Source organism: Marmota flaviventris, chromosome 10 (assembly GCF_047511675.1).
Source record: "Marmota flaviventris isolate mMarFla1 chromosome 10, mMarFla1.hap1, whole genome shotgun sequence".
Lineage (NCBI taxonomy): Eukaryota > Metazoa > Chordata > Mammalia > Rodentia > Sciuridae > Marmota > Marmota flaviventris.
The window spans coordinates 117107520-117127330 of record NC_092507.1 but is presented as its reverse complement, the minus strand read 5'-3'; the positions used below and the strand labels follow the sequence as shown (position 1 = coordinate 117127330).

Genomic DNA, 19811 nt, shown 5'->3' with positions numbered 1-19811 from the left:
ATTCAGTGTAATGCTAATCAAATTTTTTTTTAAATAAATTGAGAAGTCAATGTAAAAATGTATATGGAAAAGCAAAAAACCCAGAATACCCAAAATCATTTTGAGAAAAACAAAAGAACAAAGTTGGAGGTTTATACCAAGTGATTTCAAGCTTCACGTGTAGCAACTGTAATCAAGAAAGTGTCTATTTTGGCATAAGGAGAGAGCCTTATGATCTACTCTAAGATAAAATAAATAAAGCAAAATAGTCTAGAAGTAGGCTCATACCTATATTGTCAATAGGTTTTTGCCAAAGATGGCAAGATAATTCAAAGGGAAAAAGTATGCTCTTCAAGTAGACTCCTGTAACAATGGATATCTGTATAGGAAAAAAAATTAATATCAACCTTGATCTCAAACTGCATACAAAAAATATCTTGAAATGTGTCACATATAAACACAAGAGATAAAAATAGTAAATTTCTAGAAGAAAATCTTTTTTAATATTTATTTTTTAGGTGTAGATGGACACAACACAATGCCTTTATTTTTATGTGGTGCTGAGGATTGAACCCCGGTCCCACCTGTGCTAGGCGAGTGCTCTACCGCTGAGCCACCATCCCAGCCCTGAAGAAAATATTTATGGCATTTGGGCATATAAGTATTTCTTAAACAGGATATACAAAATATGAACTATAAGTGAAAAAATGGTAAATTTAATCAAATTCAGAACTTTGAAAGTTACAAACTGAGAGAAAATATTTGATAAGCATGGATCTGATAAAATTATAATGCATTATAGATTTTAAAAATGTGCATTTGCTATTCCCTCAAACCTCACACACACACACAAAAAGCTATGAGCACCTACCAAGGCAAGTGGTGGAAACTTCTAAGAAAAAAATGAATAATTTTCCTTGCATTGCACACAACACATACACACAAAAATAATCACTATATAGAGATCTTAGACCTAAATGTAAAAGTGAAAATGAAAAATTTCTAGAAAGAGTCTTTTGATTTGGAGCTTAACAAATTTTCTCACATTGGAGACACAAAGCATAACTCATAAAAGACAAGATTCATAAATTTTATGACATCAAAACTAAACACATCTGCTCATCAAAAGACACCATTAGGAAAATAAAGATCAAGCTATAGATAAACATGTAAATCAGACCAGAATATATAAAGAATTCAGCCAACTCAAATAATAAAAAAGACTACCAAAAAACAAGTGATGAAAGGTTTTAACAGAAAAATCACAAAAGATCTACAGAAAGTCAATAAGGACTTGAGGAGATGCTCAACATCTGGTAAAAGAGAAGTTAAATCATAACGCCACCTTATACTGAATTCTATACTCCTTAGAATAACTGAATTTAAAGACTGAAAATTTCAAGTATTGACAGAGATATGGAATAACTGAGCCTATGCACCATTCATGGGAATGTATAATTGTGTAGCTATTTAGGAAAACAACATTCAGCCTTGAAAATTAAATATGAATCTACTATGTGACCCAGCAGTTACACTCCACAGGATCTGCCAAAGGGCAATGGAAACATGTTCACAAAACGATTTATATATATCAAGCTTTATTTTTAACAACGACAAATGAAATCACCCAAACGTCCATCAACAGATAAACACCTCGTCAAATATGTCTATGCAATGGAATATTACTCAACAATAAAAATAAATAATGAAACAACATGAATGAACCCCACAATCTTTTTGCTTTGTGAGAGAAGCCAGGCGCAAAAGAGTCTATCCCATATGATTCCATTTATATATATATTTTAGAAAATATAATCTATAATGACAGAAGAAAGCATGGCAGTAATTGAATGGGATGGAGGTGAAAGTGAACAATCTTTGCTCAAGGGTGAGGGGCTGTGAAGGTGATAAAAGTGTGTGGGATCTTGATTACGTTCATGTGATTTCATCTGTCAAAACTCATTCAAGTGTACACTTTAAATACATGTTATTTATTTTGCATAAATTGTTATTCGATAAACTTATAAACAAAATAAATAGAATGCAAAGAAAGAAATTAATAATGCCCCTGATACCAAAATCTCCAATGTCACCTTCTTGACTAGTTGGAAACAATTTCCTCTTAGATCCTCCACTAATACTCCTTAGACTCTCCCTGACTACGTACAGGTACCACTATTTGCCTTGGTTTTGAGGATCTGAATAAGGTCTTCTGGTAGGGAGGTTCCCCATTATGCTCAGAACTATTCTGTGCACAGTAGCTGCCCCCCACCACCTGTCCCCAACTCTCTCCTTTCCAAAGGCTGCTGTCCTTGGTGCTACCTGCACCACCAACCCGTTCCCCTGGAGAATGTCCGTAGCACACTGCCTCTCTCCTAACTTTCTCCCCTAGACCTTTTATCTCTCAAAAGTCAATGGGAGAATTTTTCTCCTTTTATCATAGGTTTCCTACAACAAGCGCCTAGTGACATATCTTTTCCCCCTCAAACAGAACAATTTGTCCTTCCTGGAGCCCCCAGTAGAAAGGCATTAGGAGAAAACTCAAGCACACAAAGATTCCAACTGGATTATTTGATCCCCCCTACAGGCCAGGCCCCTGTCCTGGATTGTGTTTTACCCCCTAATAATATGAAAACAAAACATATAAGCCCTTCTCTCATAATAAAAAATACACATTTCTTCAACAAGAAAAAAAATAGATTTTTTTCTTCAGTTGCTGATTGAATTCATTAGGCTAAGATTAAAAACTTCAAATTAGATTGCATGTTATTCTTTCTATTGTCTACGTTATTGACACCCCAGGCATAAATTTGAAATACACTGTGGACTTTTATGCTTGAACTATTTCAAGGTTTTCCAAGTGCTCTTGTGTTATTTACATAAAGTGATGAACAATGGGTGGTGCAGAATCCATAATGTTGTTAAATTGATCCATTCACATGCATCAGGGAATTCACTAGGTTCTTTTTCTTAAGGCCTATTGTTTTGAAAGCTATAAGAAGTGTAATGCCAGGTGATCAAGGCTAACCATTTCAGTTACTCCTTTTCTGCCTCAGAAGAAATTTTAAGTGATTTTGTCCATTCTTCTGAAACTTAAGCACAATAGCATGTTGTTGTTTTGAGTCCATGATAGACAATGTTTCTCAGCCAACTGGGGGACAGATGAGAAGTTCTGCTCTGAGCTTACAAGTTAATGTTTTGCAACTTCTCCTCCACTGTCAGCTCAGGTAACCAGGATTCCTGAGTGAATGGAAAGCAGTAATGGAGACTCCTCAGAAAACTTGGAATGGAACCACCATTTGACCCGTTATTTCACATCTTGGTTTATACCCAAAGTACTTAAAGTCAGCATACTGCACTGAAGGGGCCACATCAATGGTTTAAAGCAGCTCAATTCACAATAGCAAAGCTATGGATCCAACCAAGGTGCCCTTCAACAAATGAATGGATAAAGAAGATGTGGTATATATAAACAATGGAATATGTCAAGATACACCCTACTGTCCTGTATATCTAAAAAGAACAAATTAAAAAAAAAATTCCTGAGGAACATGACGGTTGCCCTCTAGTTCTGTGAATCATTGGATTTCCTGAGATTCTGGGGTTGGCACTGATGCTTCAGTAGCTTCAAACTGTAAGCGCTGCAGTTAAGTGGCACAACGGAGCTGCTACAGGCAGGCCGCATGATTGATCCTGTGACAGGAGATCAACGAATTCAGTACATTAAACACTGTCAACCAGGGTGACTGAAAATTTTGCCAATAACATTCAGATTCTGACAGAAGGAAAAAAAAAACATTTTGATGCAAAATGCACACAGAGTGATCACTGAGGGAAGAGAAAAAAGACCCATGAACAATGCAAAACCAAGACAATGAGAGAACAGAAGCCGAATACTCCGTGGTGGGATGGATTACAGGCTTACGGTCCATTCTGAATATCACTTATACATGCTTAAGCCACCTGTTTGGTGAATAGCATGTAATTCACCTTCCATATCACCTAAGATCCTTCTGAATTCTATTGTCATCCTCGTCACGAGAAAACAAGGTAGGGCAGTAGTTAAGAGCACAGATTTCAGAGCTGATCACACCTGCATTTGGATCCGGCTTTTGTTTGCATATGACCTGGGATAGCCTCTCTGGGCCTATTTAACCTTTATGGACCTCTGTCTCATCTGCAAAACAGAAGTTATAATGCTTAAGCCTTAGAATTATTTCTGTGTATTTACTGCAATTCTATAGGTAAAGCCTTTGTAACCCTGGCTAGATGGTCCTCCTTCTCTAGTCCACGGCACACGGCTGTTCCCCGGGCTCTCTGTGGGCCACTCTGGGTGAGGAGCTAGTGCTCCCAGGCTGCTGGAGCCCATGAGACATTCTCATAGTTTTCTGTAATGTCCTCATGGTCACTGCCTCTTCGGCTGGCCGGTCCTGCAGGGTCCTCCGGATGTGCCTTCTTCAATTCTGAATAAATGACCACAGGTTCCTGGTGGAAAACCCACAAATTTTAAGTACCTAAATACAGATGAGGAAGAGCAGAGAAGAGAGAGGGCCAGGAAATGTATCTCACCTTACTGTTCCTAGGCGTCCGCGGTGAATTGGCTGTTGGATGGGATAGCAAAGAAAAGTTTTAAGTTCTACATTTCAAATTTACAGCCTATTCACAGTGCATTCCGAGTCAACTCCACCTCTCCTGCTCATCTCTTGACTGTTTTCTCTGCTGACTTTTTCTAAGTCCTCACAGAAAAAAAGCATTCTTTCCCCTCCACACACAAGATATATGTACACTAAAAAAAAAAAAAAAAAAAGGCACCTCTGTAGCCGTATTGACCATCTGGGAGGAAGTGGCCCACAGCACTCACTTCTCTTTGCACAGGGAATTTGGAGAAGGCTCGAGGAGAGACCGGCCATCTAAACCACACAGCAGTTCCCCAGGAAGCCAAAGATTTGCAGTGGAGCATTAAGAAAATTCACTGTGTGTTCCTCTGTCCTTCCAAAGAGTTGTTTGTGTCTCTCTTGTTTATTTATTCAGCCAACAAGCATTCATTGAAAAGTGACTTCTTATTAAACATTAGGTACATTACAAGGAGGCAGAGATGACAGAAGCTCAGCCCATATGACCAAGGAGCCCATGAGTTTGAAAAGGAGAAACGGACATCGAAACCAACGCAACGGGTTTCCAGAAATGCGTATTGAACTCTGCTGTTGCCACAAAGAGTGATCATGGGAAGGGATGATGAGTCACTGCAAGCTATGTCCTGAAACGTGGGCAAGGACAGAGAAGAGGCACTGGGCCCAGGAGAAGCAGGCCATGTCTTCCATGTTAAGCTCACATTTGAGACGACTCTTTGATCAAAGACCCTTGGCTGGATCTGAGAACACTGCCGCCTACCACCTCGCCTCTACTTGTCTGAAAGGTATCTCACCTGAAATGCCGTTTGTATTCGGGATGCTCCTGATCTGAGAATAAATCAGGTTTCTTTCTTCAGGATTCACTGTGAGAAAACAGAAGATGTTACATGGGCTTCCCATCTGAGAGTCTCCTGCTATGGTTTAGTTTGGGATTTGGTTTGTTCTCCAGAGGTTCATCTATCAGAAGAGTGGTCCCCTGTGTTGTGACGTTAAGAGGTAGTGGAACCTCTAAGAGGTGGGGTCTAGTGAAAGGTCTTTATTGGCACCTCCCATCACTCTGGATTCCTATTTGCCACATGATCTCCCTGCTTATGTGCACTCCTGAAATTGTGATGCCATCTGCCCTGACATCCTCGCCAGAGCCAATGCCAGTGCCATGCTCTTGAACCTCCAGAAATATGAGCTAGATAAAACTTTTTTTTCTTATCGAGTACCCAGTCTCGGGTGTTTCATCATAGTAAGGAAAATCAGACCAATACTCCTTTACAGCCACCAAATTTCTAGCTGCCTTTGAATCCCTATAATGTTAGGTATGTCATATTTAAATTGGATATGAAAGGGCCCTGAGTTGTTGCTCAGTCCTTCCTCTGTACTGGTACTTCCCTAGAACCCTCGGTCCCTTAAGAAGTCCTTACCATTGCTATACACTGGCTGCAGATCCAGATGGACTAATTGCTCAGAGTAGGGGGGCTCCTGGGCATCTACGCTGGAGGGCCCAAACTCGGAAGTCTCCTGATATTCACTGGGACTGTAACTGTGACAAGAAGAGACAATGGATGAAGAATGTTTGTGAGTTACACAGAGTCTCAGAGAAATTGGTATCCAGGAAGACCTAGAGCCTGGCAGGATTTACGTAAAAAAAAAATTATTACGGACACTTTTTCATGACTCTTTCAAGAAAATATTGGAAAAAATGTGGTGCAAGATGGACCCCAGGGGAAGCTAGCTGAGGCCAAGTCCAAGGGCAGAAGCCACACAGTCTTCAGGTCCCTTTGAGAGGATAAAACTTATATTTGTCTAATTGTTAAGATTATTTTTAAAGATATTAATGTTTAAATGCTGATACGCAAGGTCTTCTGCATTCCTATGTAACTTGACCTTTGTCTTTTTTTAAAATTTTCTACCTCGTGTGGTAAGACTCCACTCTACCTGTAAGATATTAGGAAGTTTCCTCAAAAAAGTGGGTTCTTTTCTTAATATCACCTCCTTGTGCACTGTTAATTTAACGCTGGCATTTAGTATCACTTCCTAAATGAGTGAAGGAATGAGAGAAACAGGGAGTGAATGAACGGTGGCCCTATGCAGGGTGACGTCATTAAGACGTCAGTGGTCAGTTCTGTACTAGAGCTCAGAGGTAGATAAATAAACCCAGACAACAGCATGCATTCGGCATGTCAGTTGACTCAGTATTGTCCCCAAAGAGGAGTGGGACTGGTTTTCTGATCACATTTATTTTTTTGATTTTGTAAGAATGTTACAAGGTTGGTAGGAAGTCCATTCAAAACTTTAAAAATGTACCTCATCCTAGTTATAAACAAATTATGGAAATGAATCCAAGCAGCACAAGAATCCGAGACCTTACCTAGGTGTCCCCGTGGCAGGAAGTCTTCCTACAAAAGGAACAAAGGAACACTGTGGGTAAGAGATAGCGTGGACAGTGGGCTCTGCGTCAGAACACTCCTTCCTCGAAGTCAGATTCACTGTAAGATCTCAGACATGGCAAAGCTTGGGGAATAACCTTCTATGTCCCCATGCCATGTTACACATAGGGAAGGCGGGGTCTTGGAGGATATCTGCCCAGAATCACACTCGTTATGAATCATTGTTCAATCCGTAATAGCCATGCGAAAAGAAATTCTAAATAGCTGTGGCCAGGAAGCAGAAGTGAGACAAGAAGATATTTAACTCGGGGCCTAGGTCTTCTTCCACACCCACTTCTTCACTGTGACTGCAGCTTAACACTGACACCAAACTGCGACTCTCACGGTAGCTCTACCCTGCTTTTCTCTAACTGTGACCCCTGCAGATCCTCTGCAGAAATGCTGAACCGCATGACACTTGGGCACTCAGCAGTTTCTCCATCCCTTTTCTTTCCGTCTCTTTCACCTGGCCAATTTCAACTTATCTTTCCTCCTTTGCATCAGAGCTTTGCATCAACTCCACCTAGATCCAGGCACATAGAACTGGGTAATATTGTAAGAACTAATTATTACGTGTACCATCATGATCCGTGTCTTTGTTTTCCCTTAATCCTTCCTGTACTCTGCTTTTTAAACATTATCCACTTGAGTCATTTTTTTTTTTTTTTTTGCATTCACAGAGCCATGCCTAACAATAAAGATTGGTTAAAGTATGGAACAAATTAAAGTATATACTTCAAGGACTGAAAAAAATGACAAATTGACAATTTTCTAATAGGTGATTGCATGTGAGTTTAATGTTGAAGCCTACTTTATCAGCCTTAAAAGTAAGGCAGTTTAAAAAAAATATTTTTCTTTTTAGTTATAATAAGGCAGTTTTTCATCACTGAAATTCTGAAAAATTTCTGACATGCCCCAGTGTGGACTTGTTCCCAGTTTCACATCCCTGTCATTTGCCTTTTTAAAAATCTGTGTCTATCTGTCTCACTGGTTTTAGAGAACACCAGTCACTACGCAGAGTAAGCACACCAGTCTTGATTCCTTTTTTTTTTTTTTTTGGTGGTGCTAGAGATTGAACCCAGGGCCTTGTGCATGTGAGGCAAACACCCTACCAACTAAGCTATACCCCGAGCCCTGATTCCTTTGATAAATAACTGAATGATGCCTACAAGCCCAGTTCCTGGGTGCCAGGCCTCCTGAGTTAGGCTGGAAGTGTGTGATCATGACCTAGGCCTGTGTCTCTGTCCTCAGAATAATGAGAACCCACGTCCACCCACAGCCAGTGTCTTCCCTGGGCAGTTTATCTGTAAGGATGGATCTAGAAGTTAGTCTATCTCCTCATTGTAAAAAGAAAACTGAGATGTAAAGAGGTGGCTATTTACCATGTCTTCCCTGAGGACATATGAGCAGGAACTATACTAAGCAGTTTGCCTACATTGTCAAAGGTAGCTACTGTTATTATGACCACTACATAGATGAAAAAAACTGGGGTTTGGAGAGTTTAAGTGACCTTCCTAATATCAAGAAGCTAGCAAATTATGGGCTGGGGTTGTGGCTCAGTGCCAGAGTGCTTGCCTAGCACGTATTAGGCACTGGGTTCAATCCTCAGCACCACATAAAAATAAAATAAAGGCCTGCTGTCCATCTATAACCACCAAAAAAAAAGTTAGCAATCTACATTACTAAAATTTTAACCCAAGTAGTTTGAATATAGAATTGACACATTTTTACCTCTTTTGATAATTTGTAGGAATTATTCAGGCAAGAAATAGAATTCTTCACTTTTAGAAATACGTGAAAAGTTTGAGCTCCTTCCTGAGATAAATGGTCAATAACGGGACAGGGAATTTTGCTATGGGGTGGAGGATTCAGGAGTCAAGATTTTTGAGAAGAGAAAGACAGAGACCCTCTTCCTGGTGAACTATCACAACTTCTCGGTGAATCTGCTATTTAATACACTTCTTCAGGAAGGGAATGAATGGCTGAGCACTTGCTTGGCATGCATGAAGTCCTGGGTTCGATTCTCAGCACCACAAGCAAATCAAAACAACAGCACTTCTTCTAGACCTGGTGGACAGAACACCCCCTGGCCTTCTGTTCACATGGATCACATAAAATAGTCAGTATTCTCCTCCTTCCTGGTATCGTGGTGACCGAGTAGTCTGCTTTTTGAACATTATCCACTTCAACAGTGAGATTCTAATGCCCTCTTCTAGGTAGTGGGGAGGGAGGTTAGACAGAGATTAGATGGGGGATTCATTAGAATATTGTGTAGCACTGTGGGGTAACTATGGCCTACAACAATTTATTATGCTTTTAGAAATAACTACAGAAGTACTTGAAAATTCCCAAGACATAATAATAAATAAATTGTAATATTTGAGGAGATGAAAATGCTAGTTATCCTAATTTGATCAATACATATCATGTACATGTATTGACTTATAATATTGTATCCATAAATAAGTATAAGTATTATATGCCAATTAAAATAAAATAAAATTTAACAGATGGTCTAAACACCTTTCATAAAAGGTGGAGACTCTCATATTGGATGAAAGGGAAAAAGAAGGAATTAATCACATTTTAATTATTAAAAAAAAAAAAAAAGATACACTAAAGCATAGGACACAGATAAATCAAAAGTAAAAGGACAGGGAAAGAAATACCATGTTAGCAGTGATTATATTTGTTAACATGCTAATATTTATAATTTTATTAATCATAGTTCATTATTACATTAATATCAAACAAGAACTATTTCAAAGTAAGTGATACTATCAGGGGGGTCTGGTAAAGAGGGTCATTTTGTAAGGATAAATTTTTTCAGTTCATCAAAAACACATAACAATTCTAAATATTCACACAGCTCATAAAGAGCATCAAATCCTCAAAGCAGAACTAGATACAACTGCAGGAAGAAATGAATAAATTCACACTTGCAGTTGAAGATTTCAATTCCCTATCTCAGTTATTGACAGTATACAGAAAATCAGTAAGAACATAAATGAATTTAGTAATGACAGCACACTTACTGTAAGAAATGTTAGAAGAATCCCTTTTGGCAGATCAAAAATGATACGAGATGGAAATGTGAACACACAAAGAAGAATGGAGGATATTGAAAGGGTTAGCTAGTGGCTACAATTTTGACAGCAAATCCTATAAAGGCAAGAGAAGAGAAAGATATCAACCAACTCCCTCTTACACACAGATACAAGCATTCTTAATAAAATTTTAGCAAATCAAATCCAACCATCATGATAAAGACCCCAGAAATATAATATGGCTTGAACACTCAAAGTTAACCTTATGAATAGACTGAAAACAGAAAATCACATGATTATTTTAATCAATGCAGAAAAAGCACTTGACGAATATCCATACCTGTAAACATTATAAACAGATTAGGAATTAGTAGGGACTTGCTTAGCCAGACAAAGTGAGTCTATGAAAACCCGACAGTTGGCAAAATACTTAATTGTGAGAAACTGAATACTTTTTTCCTAAGATCAGGAACAAGACAGAGATGTCTGCTCTGACCAGTTCTATTCAACATTACATAAAAGGTCCTAGACAGTGCAATCAAGAAAGAAAAAGAAAAGGCTAAGACTGGAAAAAAGTGATACTGTCTTTATTAGTAGACAGCATGCCATCTAGATAGACAATTTTATGAAACCTACAAAACAGATATTAGAACTAAGTAAGGAGTTTAGTGAGGTTGCAGAGTATACAATTAACATGCAAAAGGCAATTGTATATCTATGTACAACCAACAATCAGCAATTGAATTTTTAATCTCCTCTCAGTTGTTCTCTATTAGTTTTATCCAAATTTCATTATAGTTGACTGCTATTCAAATATATCTTGGCTTATGATTTGCACTTTTGACGATTACCTGCTTTTTGTTACAAATGGTGGAGGGGTGTTTGGGCCCTTTTGTTTTCAGTAGGCTTTGGAACAGTACTGTTCTGCCTAGAACAGTAAAGTGCTTAATTTTCCAATTTTTAATTGAAAGCAAAGCTCTGATACATAATTCATCTAAAATTAAACACAAGAGGTAAAAATCCCATTGAAAACTTTATGCTACCTTTTTTGTTACTATTGCCTGTAAAACTGAGGGACTAGTACTTAGAAGGAATAATTGGCTTTTGTAGGATGCACTACCCAACTCCAAATCATTATATCAATGGCCAAATTCACAGCCTTAAGGGCTAAGACAGAGACACCTACCTGGTTTCTTTTGGCTCTTGATGCGATACAGCCAAGTAGCAGCAAAGACAAAGATGAGGAGCAATCCCCCAGTGACTCCTGTGGTCATAAGAACAATTCTTCTCCTGGAATTCCCTGAGGGCCAAGATATATACTTGAGTTTCAAGGGCAAAATTTTGGATCTAGACAAAAAAAACATGCAAGTGGAGCTAAGATCTATCAGGGCAGGTAATTTTCCAGTTTCTGATTTCTCCTTTCAAATTATCTTTAGTACAATTTGTGATTTTCAAAACAATGACATGTTAAAGCTGGTCACCAGCATCTAAGATTAAAATTTATTCCCTTTCCCCTTTCCACATGAAATCAGCATCAATCTCAAGATGCTCCACACCTTGGTGGGCATGTTCAGAAACTTGGCCATTGATAGAATTTGTACTGTCCACTGGAGGAATATTTTACTGCCTACTACTATGGCCTCTAGTTCAGCTACCACTAACTCACCTGTGATGCTGAGTGCCACCACCTCACTGCGCTGAGCCCCCAGGCCATTGTTAGCGTCACAGGAGTAGTTTCCAGAATGTTCTGCAGTCAGGGAGAGGTTGAAGGATGCTCCTCCTCCAGAGGGAGCCAAGATGTTCCCCAGGATGACGTTCTCATGATAAAACTGGTACAGGATCGGGGGAGAGCCCCTCAGGGCCTCGCAGTGAAGCCCCACCATGTCCCCCACCACAGCCTGGACCCTGGGAATCCTGAATGTGAGGACAGGGTGGGACACTGGAACTGAGAGAGGAAAATAGTGCATTGGCAGTTTTGTATAGGCATGTATACAAGAAACTGTAATAAAAGAGTATTCTGCATAGTTCATAGTAGGAACACAAACCTGGATTCAGAAAAACATAGGTTTGAATCCTGTCTCTGCCCTTTGTTAACTCTTTAGTCTTGATTTTTACTTTACTTATTTATTTATTTAGGTACTGGGGATTTAGTCCAGGGGTATTTTACCACTGAGCTACATTCCCAGCCCTTTTTATTTTTTTTTATTTTGAGACAGGGTCTTGAGAAGTTCCTTAGGGCCTTGCTAAGTTGGGAAGGCTGGCTTCCAACTTGCAATCCTCCTGCCTTCGCCTCTGGAGTGTCAGGTATTATTAAAGGCATGCCTGGCTGTAATCTTGATTTTTAAAAACTTTAACTTCTCTAAGTCTGTTTATTCATTTCTAAAAAAGAACTAATAATAAATTATATCTCAAACTATTATAATAAGAATCATGTATGTAAAGTGATCAATGAATGCCAAGCTATCATTATTAACAGATATAACTAAAATCAAGGGTCATTTCTAGGATATTCCTATTGCTGAATCTTAGCCTAAGATCAAGACATGGTTCCATATCTATCTAATTTAGGACCTCATTATTCTCCACCCAATTACCTGACTTCATTTTCCAAGTTACTATTCAGCACTAACATCCATCCCTCTATCATCCATCCGTCTATCCATCCATCCATCCATCCATCCATCCATCCCTCTATCCCTTCATCCATTCATCTATCATTGTCATATATCAGATGACCCCAATAGAATTTAAGTTCCCATAAGAACAGGGATTTATCTTTCCTGTGTTGTATTTCCAGTTGCTGGAACTTTGCATGACATTCAATAGTTGCCCAATAATTGGCCACGGAACTAATTGATCTAGACTGGCCCAAAAACATCCAGATGCAGCACTAGCAACAATAATTCCACGTTCATTGATGACTCTAGAGATAGGGCAGCAAATGAGAATAGAAAAACCATTCAAGTGGAATAGGAACGAGAAGATTGCTGGTTCTGCTAAGTGGTGAAGAAACTTAAATGAGATAGTTCTCTTTGTGTGCAGTGCTTTAGATTGAAGTTGTGTGCTTCACTGGCAAGAGACGCTTGGGAAGGATCTTAAGCTCTGCTTTGTGTTACAGACTGACTCAAGGGGAGGGAGTATGGATGTGGGACCATTCATTGAACAGCAATGATTAGACCTGAAATATGAGCCAACACTGGCTGCAAGAAAGATGGCTTCTGCTGGTAGAGTGCTAGCCTCATGTGCACAAGGCCCTGGGTTCAAATCCTAGCACCACCACCTTTAAAAAAAAAAAATAAATAAAAGGTGCATGCAGGCAGGAAGAAAATCATGATCAGGGCAGGGAATGATGTTTCCTTGCCAGTAATTGCTGCAGCTCGCGTATCTGGTATTTTGGAGTCTTTGAACTTCCTCTGGAGTGGGGAATATGGGAACTGTAGCCTCTTACTGAGGAAAATAAAGGAATGTGTAATCACAAGAAAGAATCCATGCCGGCAAGAAGTCCAGCAGATTTCTGTTTGTGTCTGGACTACTGTGTGTACAGCCTGCTTACCTAGGACGTGGAGACTCACTCCGTGACTGCGCTGGGCCCCCAGGCCATTGTTGGCCTCGCAGGAGTAGTTTCCAGAATGTTCTGCAGTCAGAGAGAGGTTGAAGGATGCTGCTCCCCCAGAAGGTGCCGAGCTGTTCCCCAGGGTGACGTCCTCATGATAAAACTGGTACAGGATCGGGGGAGAGCCCCTCAGGGCCTCGCAGTGAAGCTCCACCACGTCCCCCACCACAGCCTGGGCCCTGGGAGCCCTGAGGGTGAGGACAGGGCGGGACACAAGACCTGAGGGAGACAGAAGGGCTGTCAGATGAGCTTAGAAATAGATATATCCCTTGAATCATTTGTGTTCCCCACTGCCTGCACTTTCCTAATCTAATGATCAGAAGCATTGTCCTAAAACCCAGAAAAGTAGCCCTGGAGAATTTTGTCCTCATCATCCCAAAGTCCTCTCCCCACGGAGCAAAGCATCTTCCGCTCATTTTGCCTTGTTTGTAGCGGCAGGGGTCATTTTTTTGGATCTTCGCCTCTGTTCATTTGCCTGCTTCCAAAACTTCAGGGCTGATGGAGAACTTCAATTCTGGCTTGCAAAACAAGGGTGATAGGGAGGAATCAGAAACTCACTTCTCACGGTGACGGTAATCCGTTTGCTGAGGATGGGGACATGGTTGTTGTCAGCGGCACAGTAGTACCTCCCAGTATCACGCTTCTGCACGGCGGGCACTCGCAGCTCTGCCAACAGCGAATGCTGGGTTTTTCTGCCCAGACTTATTCCCTCTTTGTGCCAGGAGAATGTGATATTCCCTGTGCCCGCGGCTACTGAACAGATAAGGACCAGATTTTCTCCTTCAATCAGCTGCCCCCCTGGGGGCTGGATCTCTAGATTCACATCAGATACAGGGATTCCTGGGGAGACACAAGGTAACACGGGAGGGTTTTGATGGCAAGCACTTCAGAGTCAAGGAAAAGTCTGGAGCCGCCAGGAATAGGCCAGTAGTCATAGATGCAATAGGCCAGGGTCCAAAGTAGGAAAGAAGAAATTAATTTTATAAAGAGATCAGTACCCCTTCCCACTCCCACAACAGCTCCTATCCTTGGGAAATGCAGGCACCAGGCCCATGATCTTAAACCCGGTGTTGTTTACAATCACATTTTATGAACAGGTATCTGGAAGGAATCTCTGATATGCCACAGAATAAGAGCACTGGGATGTTGCCTCTATCCTGAAGTGACTTTTCTCAGAATCCAAACTCTTTCCCCGTCCTTTAAGGGTTCTCCAGTCTCTCTTCCATGCCCCCACATTCTTCTCTGACTATTCCAGTCCATAGTCATCTTCCCCTTTTCTGATGATTTTGGTGTGAGGTTAAGTCAACTATGAAAACACTATCGGGACCTTCTCAGACAGCATTTGGTCAATGGTGCTTCTAGTTGTCCGGTTTGGGCACCCAGTGACTGATGGATAATTACTATTGCCTGGCTTAGATGGAAAAGAGTGTCCTAGGGAAGTTGGTCCAATACTGAGTCCAAAGAGAGAAAGATACCATAATCGCTGGATCCTCTCTCTACATCAACCACCTCAGGGGCAGGGGGTGTCCTGAACTGTTCTCCTCTCCCCAGCTCTGGAAGAGCAAGCAGCCCCTTTAACACTTACTCTGCACAAGCATACGGGACACCCGGCTCATTTTCGTGATTCTAGGAGTTGCTGCCTCTGCCTTACACCAGTAGAACCCCGAGTCTTCTCTCCACATGATGGGGATCTGGAGCTCTGGGGAGCTGCTCCAGCCTGACCCCAGGGTACGGCCATCTCTGAAGAAGCAGAACTGGAGCTGGACATGTGACCTCTGAAAAGCAAGCTGCGTCTCACAGGTCAGAGTCCATGGGCCTCCCTCAATGGGCTGGGAGGGACTGGCTTTCAGCACAGGATGTGGAAAGAGCTCTAGAGAGAAGGAACACAATCCTTAGGGAACTGGGGCACAGATTGACCTGTGCTCTCAGCACCCTGAAGTGGGGACCGTCTTCCTCCCATGGCCCAAGGAGATTTTTTCATGAAATCCCCACTGATAAACACCCTCCCTTGATCCTCACAGCTTCATTGCCAAAACCTAAACCCACAGGTGTTCAACCATTACCTTGAACTTGGATACTTAAGGATTTTGAAGTTTCTTTCCAAAAAGAATCCCAAGAAAATTTCTTAGAAACAGCACAATGATATTTGCTCTTGTCTTGGAGGACTGAATGTAATCTGATGAAGTCTGAGTTATCACCATCAGGAAGTTGTTTTCCATCTTTGTAGTAAATCTTTTTATGTATTGTCTCTTCTTTCCTCCCTTGGCATCTCAGATCTATATCATCTCCTTCAAAGACCGGGTATGGCACCTGGAGGATCAGCCAGTCTGCAAAGAGCGGAGGACATACTCAATTCTTCCCTGTCATTTCTTTCTTTGCTCTCAGTTCTCCCCATGAGAAAAGAGCTACAGCCCTGTACACGCCTGCAAATGTCCTCCACCAATTTTTCCACATGCTCCATACTCGATTCTTCCTTGTTCTGGAAGAGGGGACTAATTTCTGGAAAATGTCCTTGAGAAATCCCATCTTTAAAAGAGAAATTCTATCCCATACCATATTCAGACCTGGCCTCCTTTTTGCCTGGTGGCCCCTGGGGTGCAGACACTTCTCTGAATGAGGAAATGGACAGCACCACACTTTGCTGCTGCCGTGCTTCTTGCTTTCCCCACTGGGGCCAGCCCATCACACATGCCCACGCCTGTCACAGTGCCATCTGGGCTCCCCATGTTAACCCAGCTCGCAGATATTCTGCCCAGTGGTTTGATTTTAGAAACTCCTCCTTTTTCTCACCAGATGAAAATTCCACATGTACAGGGTCACTCTGGGAGGATCCTTGGGTCTTGCATTGGTAATAACCAGATGTTTCAATTAGGATCCTTCCAGATGTTTTGTCTATCAATTCATCGTCCCAATACCAAGATGCGCCTTCCTGGGATTGCAATTGGTAATTCACGCATGTGAGAATCATCTTTTCTCCCTTGAAGACTGTGGACCATGGAGGATCGAGCAGAAGTACAGCTTTGGGTGGTACTTCTAAATGGGAAATAGACAAAGGCAGGTTAGTGAGGGGTGGGCCGAGGACATGGGAGGGGCCAGCTTTGCAGCTGGGGATTTTCCTGGGACTGGGGTTAGAAATGGAACGGAGACAACTTTGAAAAATGCCTGGGAGAGAATCTGTTCTTCCTCATCCTTTGCCTACCCTGGACACGGGCAAGGGGATATCGTAGGAGATCGGGGTCTTGGCAGGGGCTCAGAACAGTTTAGAAGACATGATTAGTGCCAGGTGTGGTGGCACATTTTTGTAATCCCAGCAACTTGGAAAGCTGAGGCAGGAGGATTGCCAGTTGAAAGCCAGCCTGGGCAACATAGGGAAACCCTGTCTCAAAATAAAAAGGGCTGGGGATGTAACTCAGTGGTAAAGCACCCCTGGATTTAATTCCCAGTACAAAAAAAAAAAAAAAAAAGATTTGTCATTGTACAAAGACTGCTAAGTCCAGAAGGTAGGCTCTGAGACACTTTTGTTCTATTCATTCTTTTCAAGATGAAGGTGAACCTGGGCTGTTCAAAAGCAGTTTCTAGACTCCAAAAAAAAAAAAAAAAATCACTTTGGGCTTGACTTTAAACATGTAATGAACAAGATTCTTTCTTTAATTTTGTTATTTTTAAACTTTGCTTAGTTGGAGAATCTACAGGGAAGGCAACTCTTCTCTACTCTCCATCTAAGTTGGACACAATCAATAACAAAGGCATATAAAGAATTTGAAGTAAGAAGGTCAGGCTGCTTGAGAAATCAGGCTTGTGTTTAGGATTGCGGCTCACTGATGGACCGGAAACTGAGGCATGAGCTCCTTTTGGAAATATAGAAGGGTTTTACTGTGGCATCACCCTCTGTGAATAGAAGCGATTCCTGTTTCCTTTGGTAGCAACACTAACTTGGACACACAGAGGAAATGACTTCGGGGGTGGAGGAGATGAGGCCCGAGAGTCTCTGAACAGTTGCTTGCTGCGTCTACCCTTCCTTCTGCTCATGCTTGCTCCCTCTCTGCACCAGGGTGTCCTGGTAATGTGGGATGAGCTAGAAACTGAGAAGTTGGGAGCTGTTTGCCCAACATACAACAGGTGTGACCCCAGCACAGCAACTGATGTTGGCATCTCCCTGATGACCTCATTTGCAAGTGTTGGGCAAATAGCCCCAACATGCTGGCTGAGGGGATGAGTGATCAGAACTTGGGAGGAACAGAAAGGAGGGGAAACTTACGTGATTGTTCTCCTCCGGGAGCTGTGAGGGAATCCAGAAGCAAAGGTTATTAGCATAGAACGATGTTTCTCAAATCTTTTCAATCAGATGCTTTAGGAGAACTTTTCTGACAACCTAACTGCACAACGGCTTCTTTCCTCTTGGCACCCATTGTGTACCACCCAGAGTTCCTAAACAACCATGAAAACATTGAGTCTATGATTTACTTTACAAACGCAGTGCCTGTCCACAGCCCTGGCTCTTCTCTGCAGCCGCCTGCGTGACAACTTCTTACCCCATTTCCTTCCTCTCTTCTCCCACGGGAACTCACAGTGCCCACGCAGGAACCACTTGGAGAAATGGCTTATCCTCCCCTCACTTCTTGGGCCTCCTCTTATTCCTTCTACTTTTTAAAACTCTGGCTAAATTTTGGCTTAAAACCGGGGAGAAGGAGGTCTTGTTTCTCAGTAGACCTTGCCTCCTCACTCACCTAGGTTTGGGAAGCTACTGCTTATCTGAAAAATTATTTCATTGGGACCTGTACAAGGAAGGAATTTAGAGCTGTGGATTGGCAGAAATTTAAGCCCAAATCTCCTATAGGATTAAACAAAATAAAATAAAAAGCCAACAGAGATACAAAAACCAAGGGCCAATACTTGGCTTCCTCGGATGGCTGTATTTGGAGATTTATGGTTGTCTTGGGAACACAGGCCTTCTCTGTCTTTTCTTGCTATCTGCCTATGAACCCCAATGTAAAAGAAGAGACAGAGGCTCCCTTGTCTGACTGTAGGAACTGAAGCCACTGTCCTATCCCAGTCCCTCTACTCACCCAGGACCAGCAGCAACAGCCACAGAAACATGGGAACCAGGCCTGGCTGCAGGCAGGGCATGTCTGTCTCACCAAAAGGCAGGCTTATTTCCCATCTACAAAGGAAAATGGGAGGTCATATTCAGATAAGATAGGTAGAAATTAGAAAAGGGGAAGTAGAAGAACTTGGTGTCACGTCTCACCCCTGGGTTTTCAAACACGAACATGACAGCCCTCCTAAGTGATGTCTGTTTCTCAGCCCTGGTAGCTGTGTGTTTTCATATATTGAGGGCCACCTTCCAACTGTTCAGATCTCTCAGAAAAACAATATATATATATATATATTTCCAAAGCTGTGCCTGGGGGTCTCTGAAAATGCCAAGCCATACATTTGTTTATATTCAAATAGCTTGTCATTTCTCAAATGGAAAAAACTTCCCCTGACCCCCAGCATTTCTTCAAATTCATACATCCTCTAGGTCCACGTGAGGTGCCTAACATAGATCAAGCATGGACGTGCTTGACCAGCTCAGTGTTCTCATGCGTTTGGTGGTGAGAGCCGGTCACGATGGGCAAAAGTGCCACTTACGCAGTTGAGGGGAGAAATAAAGAATGTTCACGCGCTTCTGCCCCTTTCAATGCTTTATTCACTCAAATCACTCAACACAATTTCACTCTATAGGTTCTTAATCAAGAAAATGACGATCCTTAATTCTGGGCACTGCAAGAGACATGATCAATTCAAAGCAAACAATTGTAAGGTAATTCTAAGCACTGCAAACACTCTTAATCATGACAGGCTCATGACAGACATTCCCTCTGCAGCTGAGCTCGAGGGCCAGAACTAGAGGCTCTTAGGCCTTAAGTCCAGCGGGTGCACACTCACTCAGACCCCAGTGATCAGGTCAGGAACCGATGGAGGCTTCTCCTGGGGTGGAGCTGGCGGCTGGCTGAGGAGAGGGTCTTAAGGAGAAGTTGCCTTGCTCACCAGGGTCAAGATGTGGCTGTAGAGTTTGAGAGCCGTGAGGATGGTGCAGAGGATCAGGCAGACGATGGGAAGAGCTGGGATGTCAGTC

At 41.8% G+C, this 19811-nt stretch overlaps 1 protein-coding gene across 1 annotated transcript; it reads right to left on the bottom strand.

Annotated features, from left to right (window-relative positions):
- Window positions 1-1210: 1210 nt before the first annotated feature.
- On the bottom strand, window positions 1211-19021 carry Fcrl3 (Fc receptor like 3). The gene is made up of 15 exons (XM_027920208.2): window positions 18939-19021; window positions 18757-18851; window positions 17949-17969; window positions 16481-16723; window positions 15754-16017; window positions 15276-15560; window positions 14249-14530; window positions 13631-13909; window positions 11744-12022; window positions 11264-11377; window positions 6973-7000; window positions 6026-6144; window positions 5405-5473; window positions 4549-4580; window positions 1211-4464 (listed from the first exon to the last, which is right to left on the bottom strand). Exons 2-15 carry the CDS (start codon window positions 18815-18817, stop codon window positions 4321-4323), a joined length of 2220 nt encoding a protein of 739 aa, XP_027776009.2. The 5' UTR covers window positions 18818-18851; window positions 18939-19021; the 3' UTR covers window positions 1211-4320.
- Window positions 19022-19811: the final 790 nt, after the last annotated feature.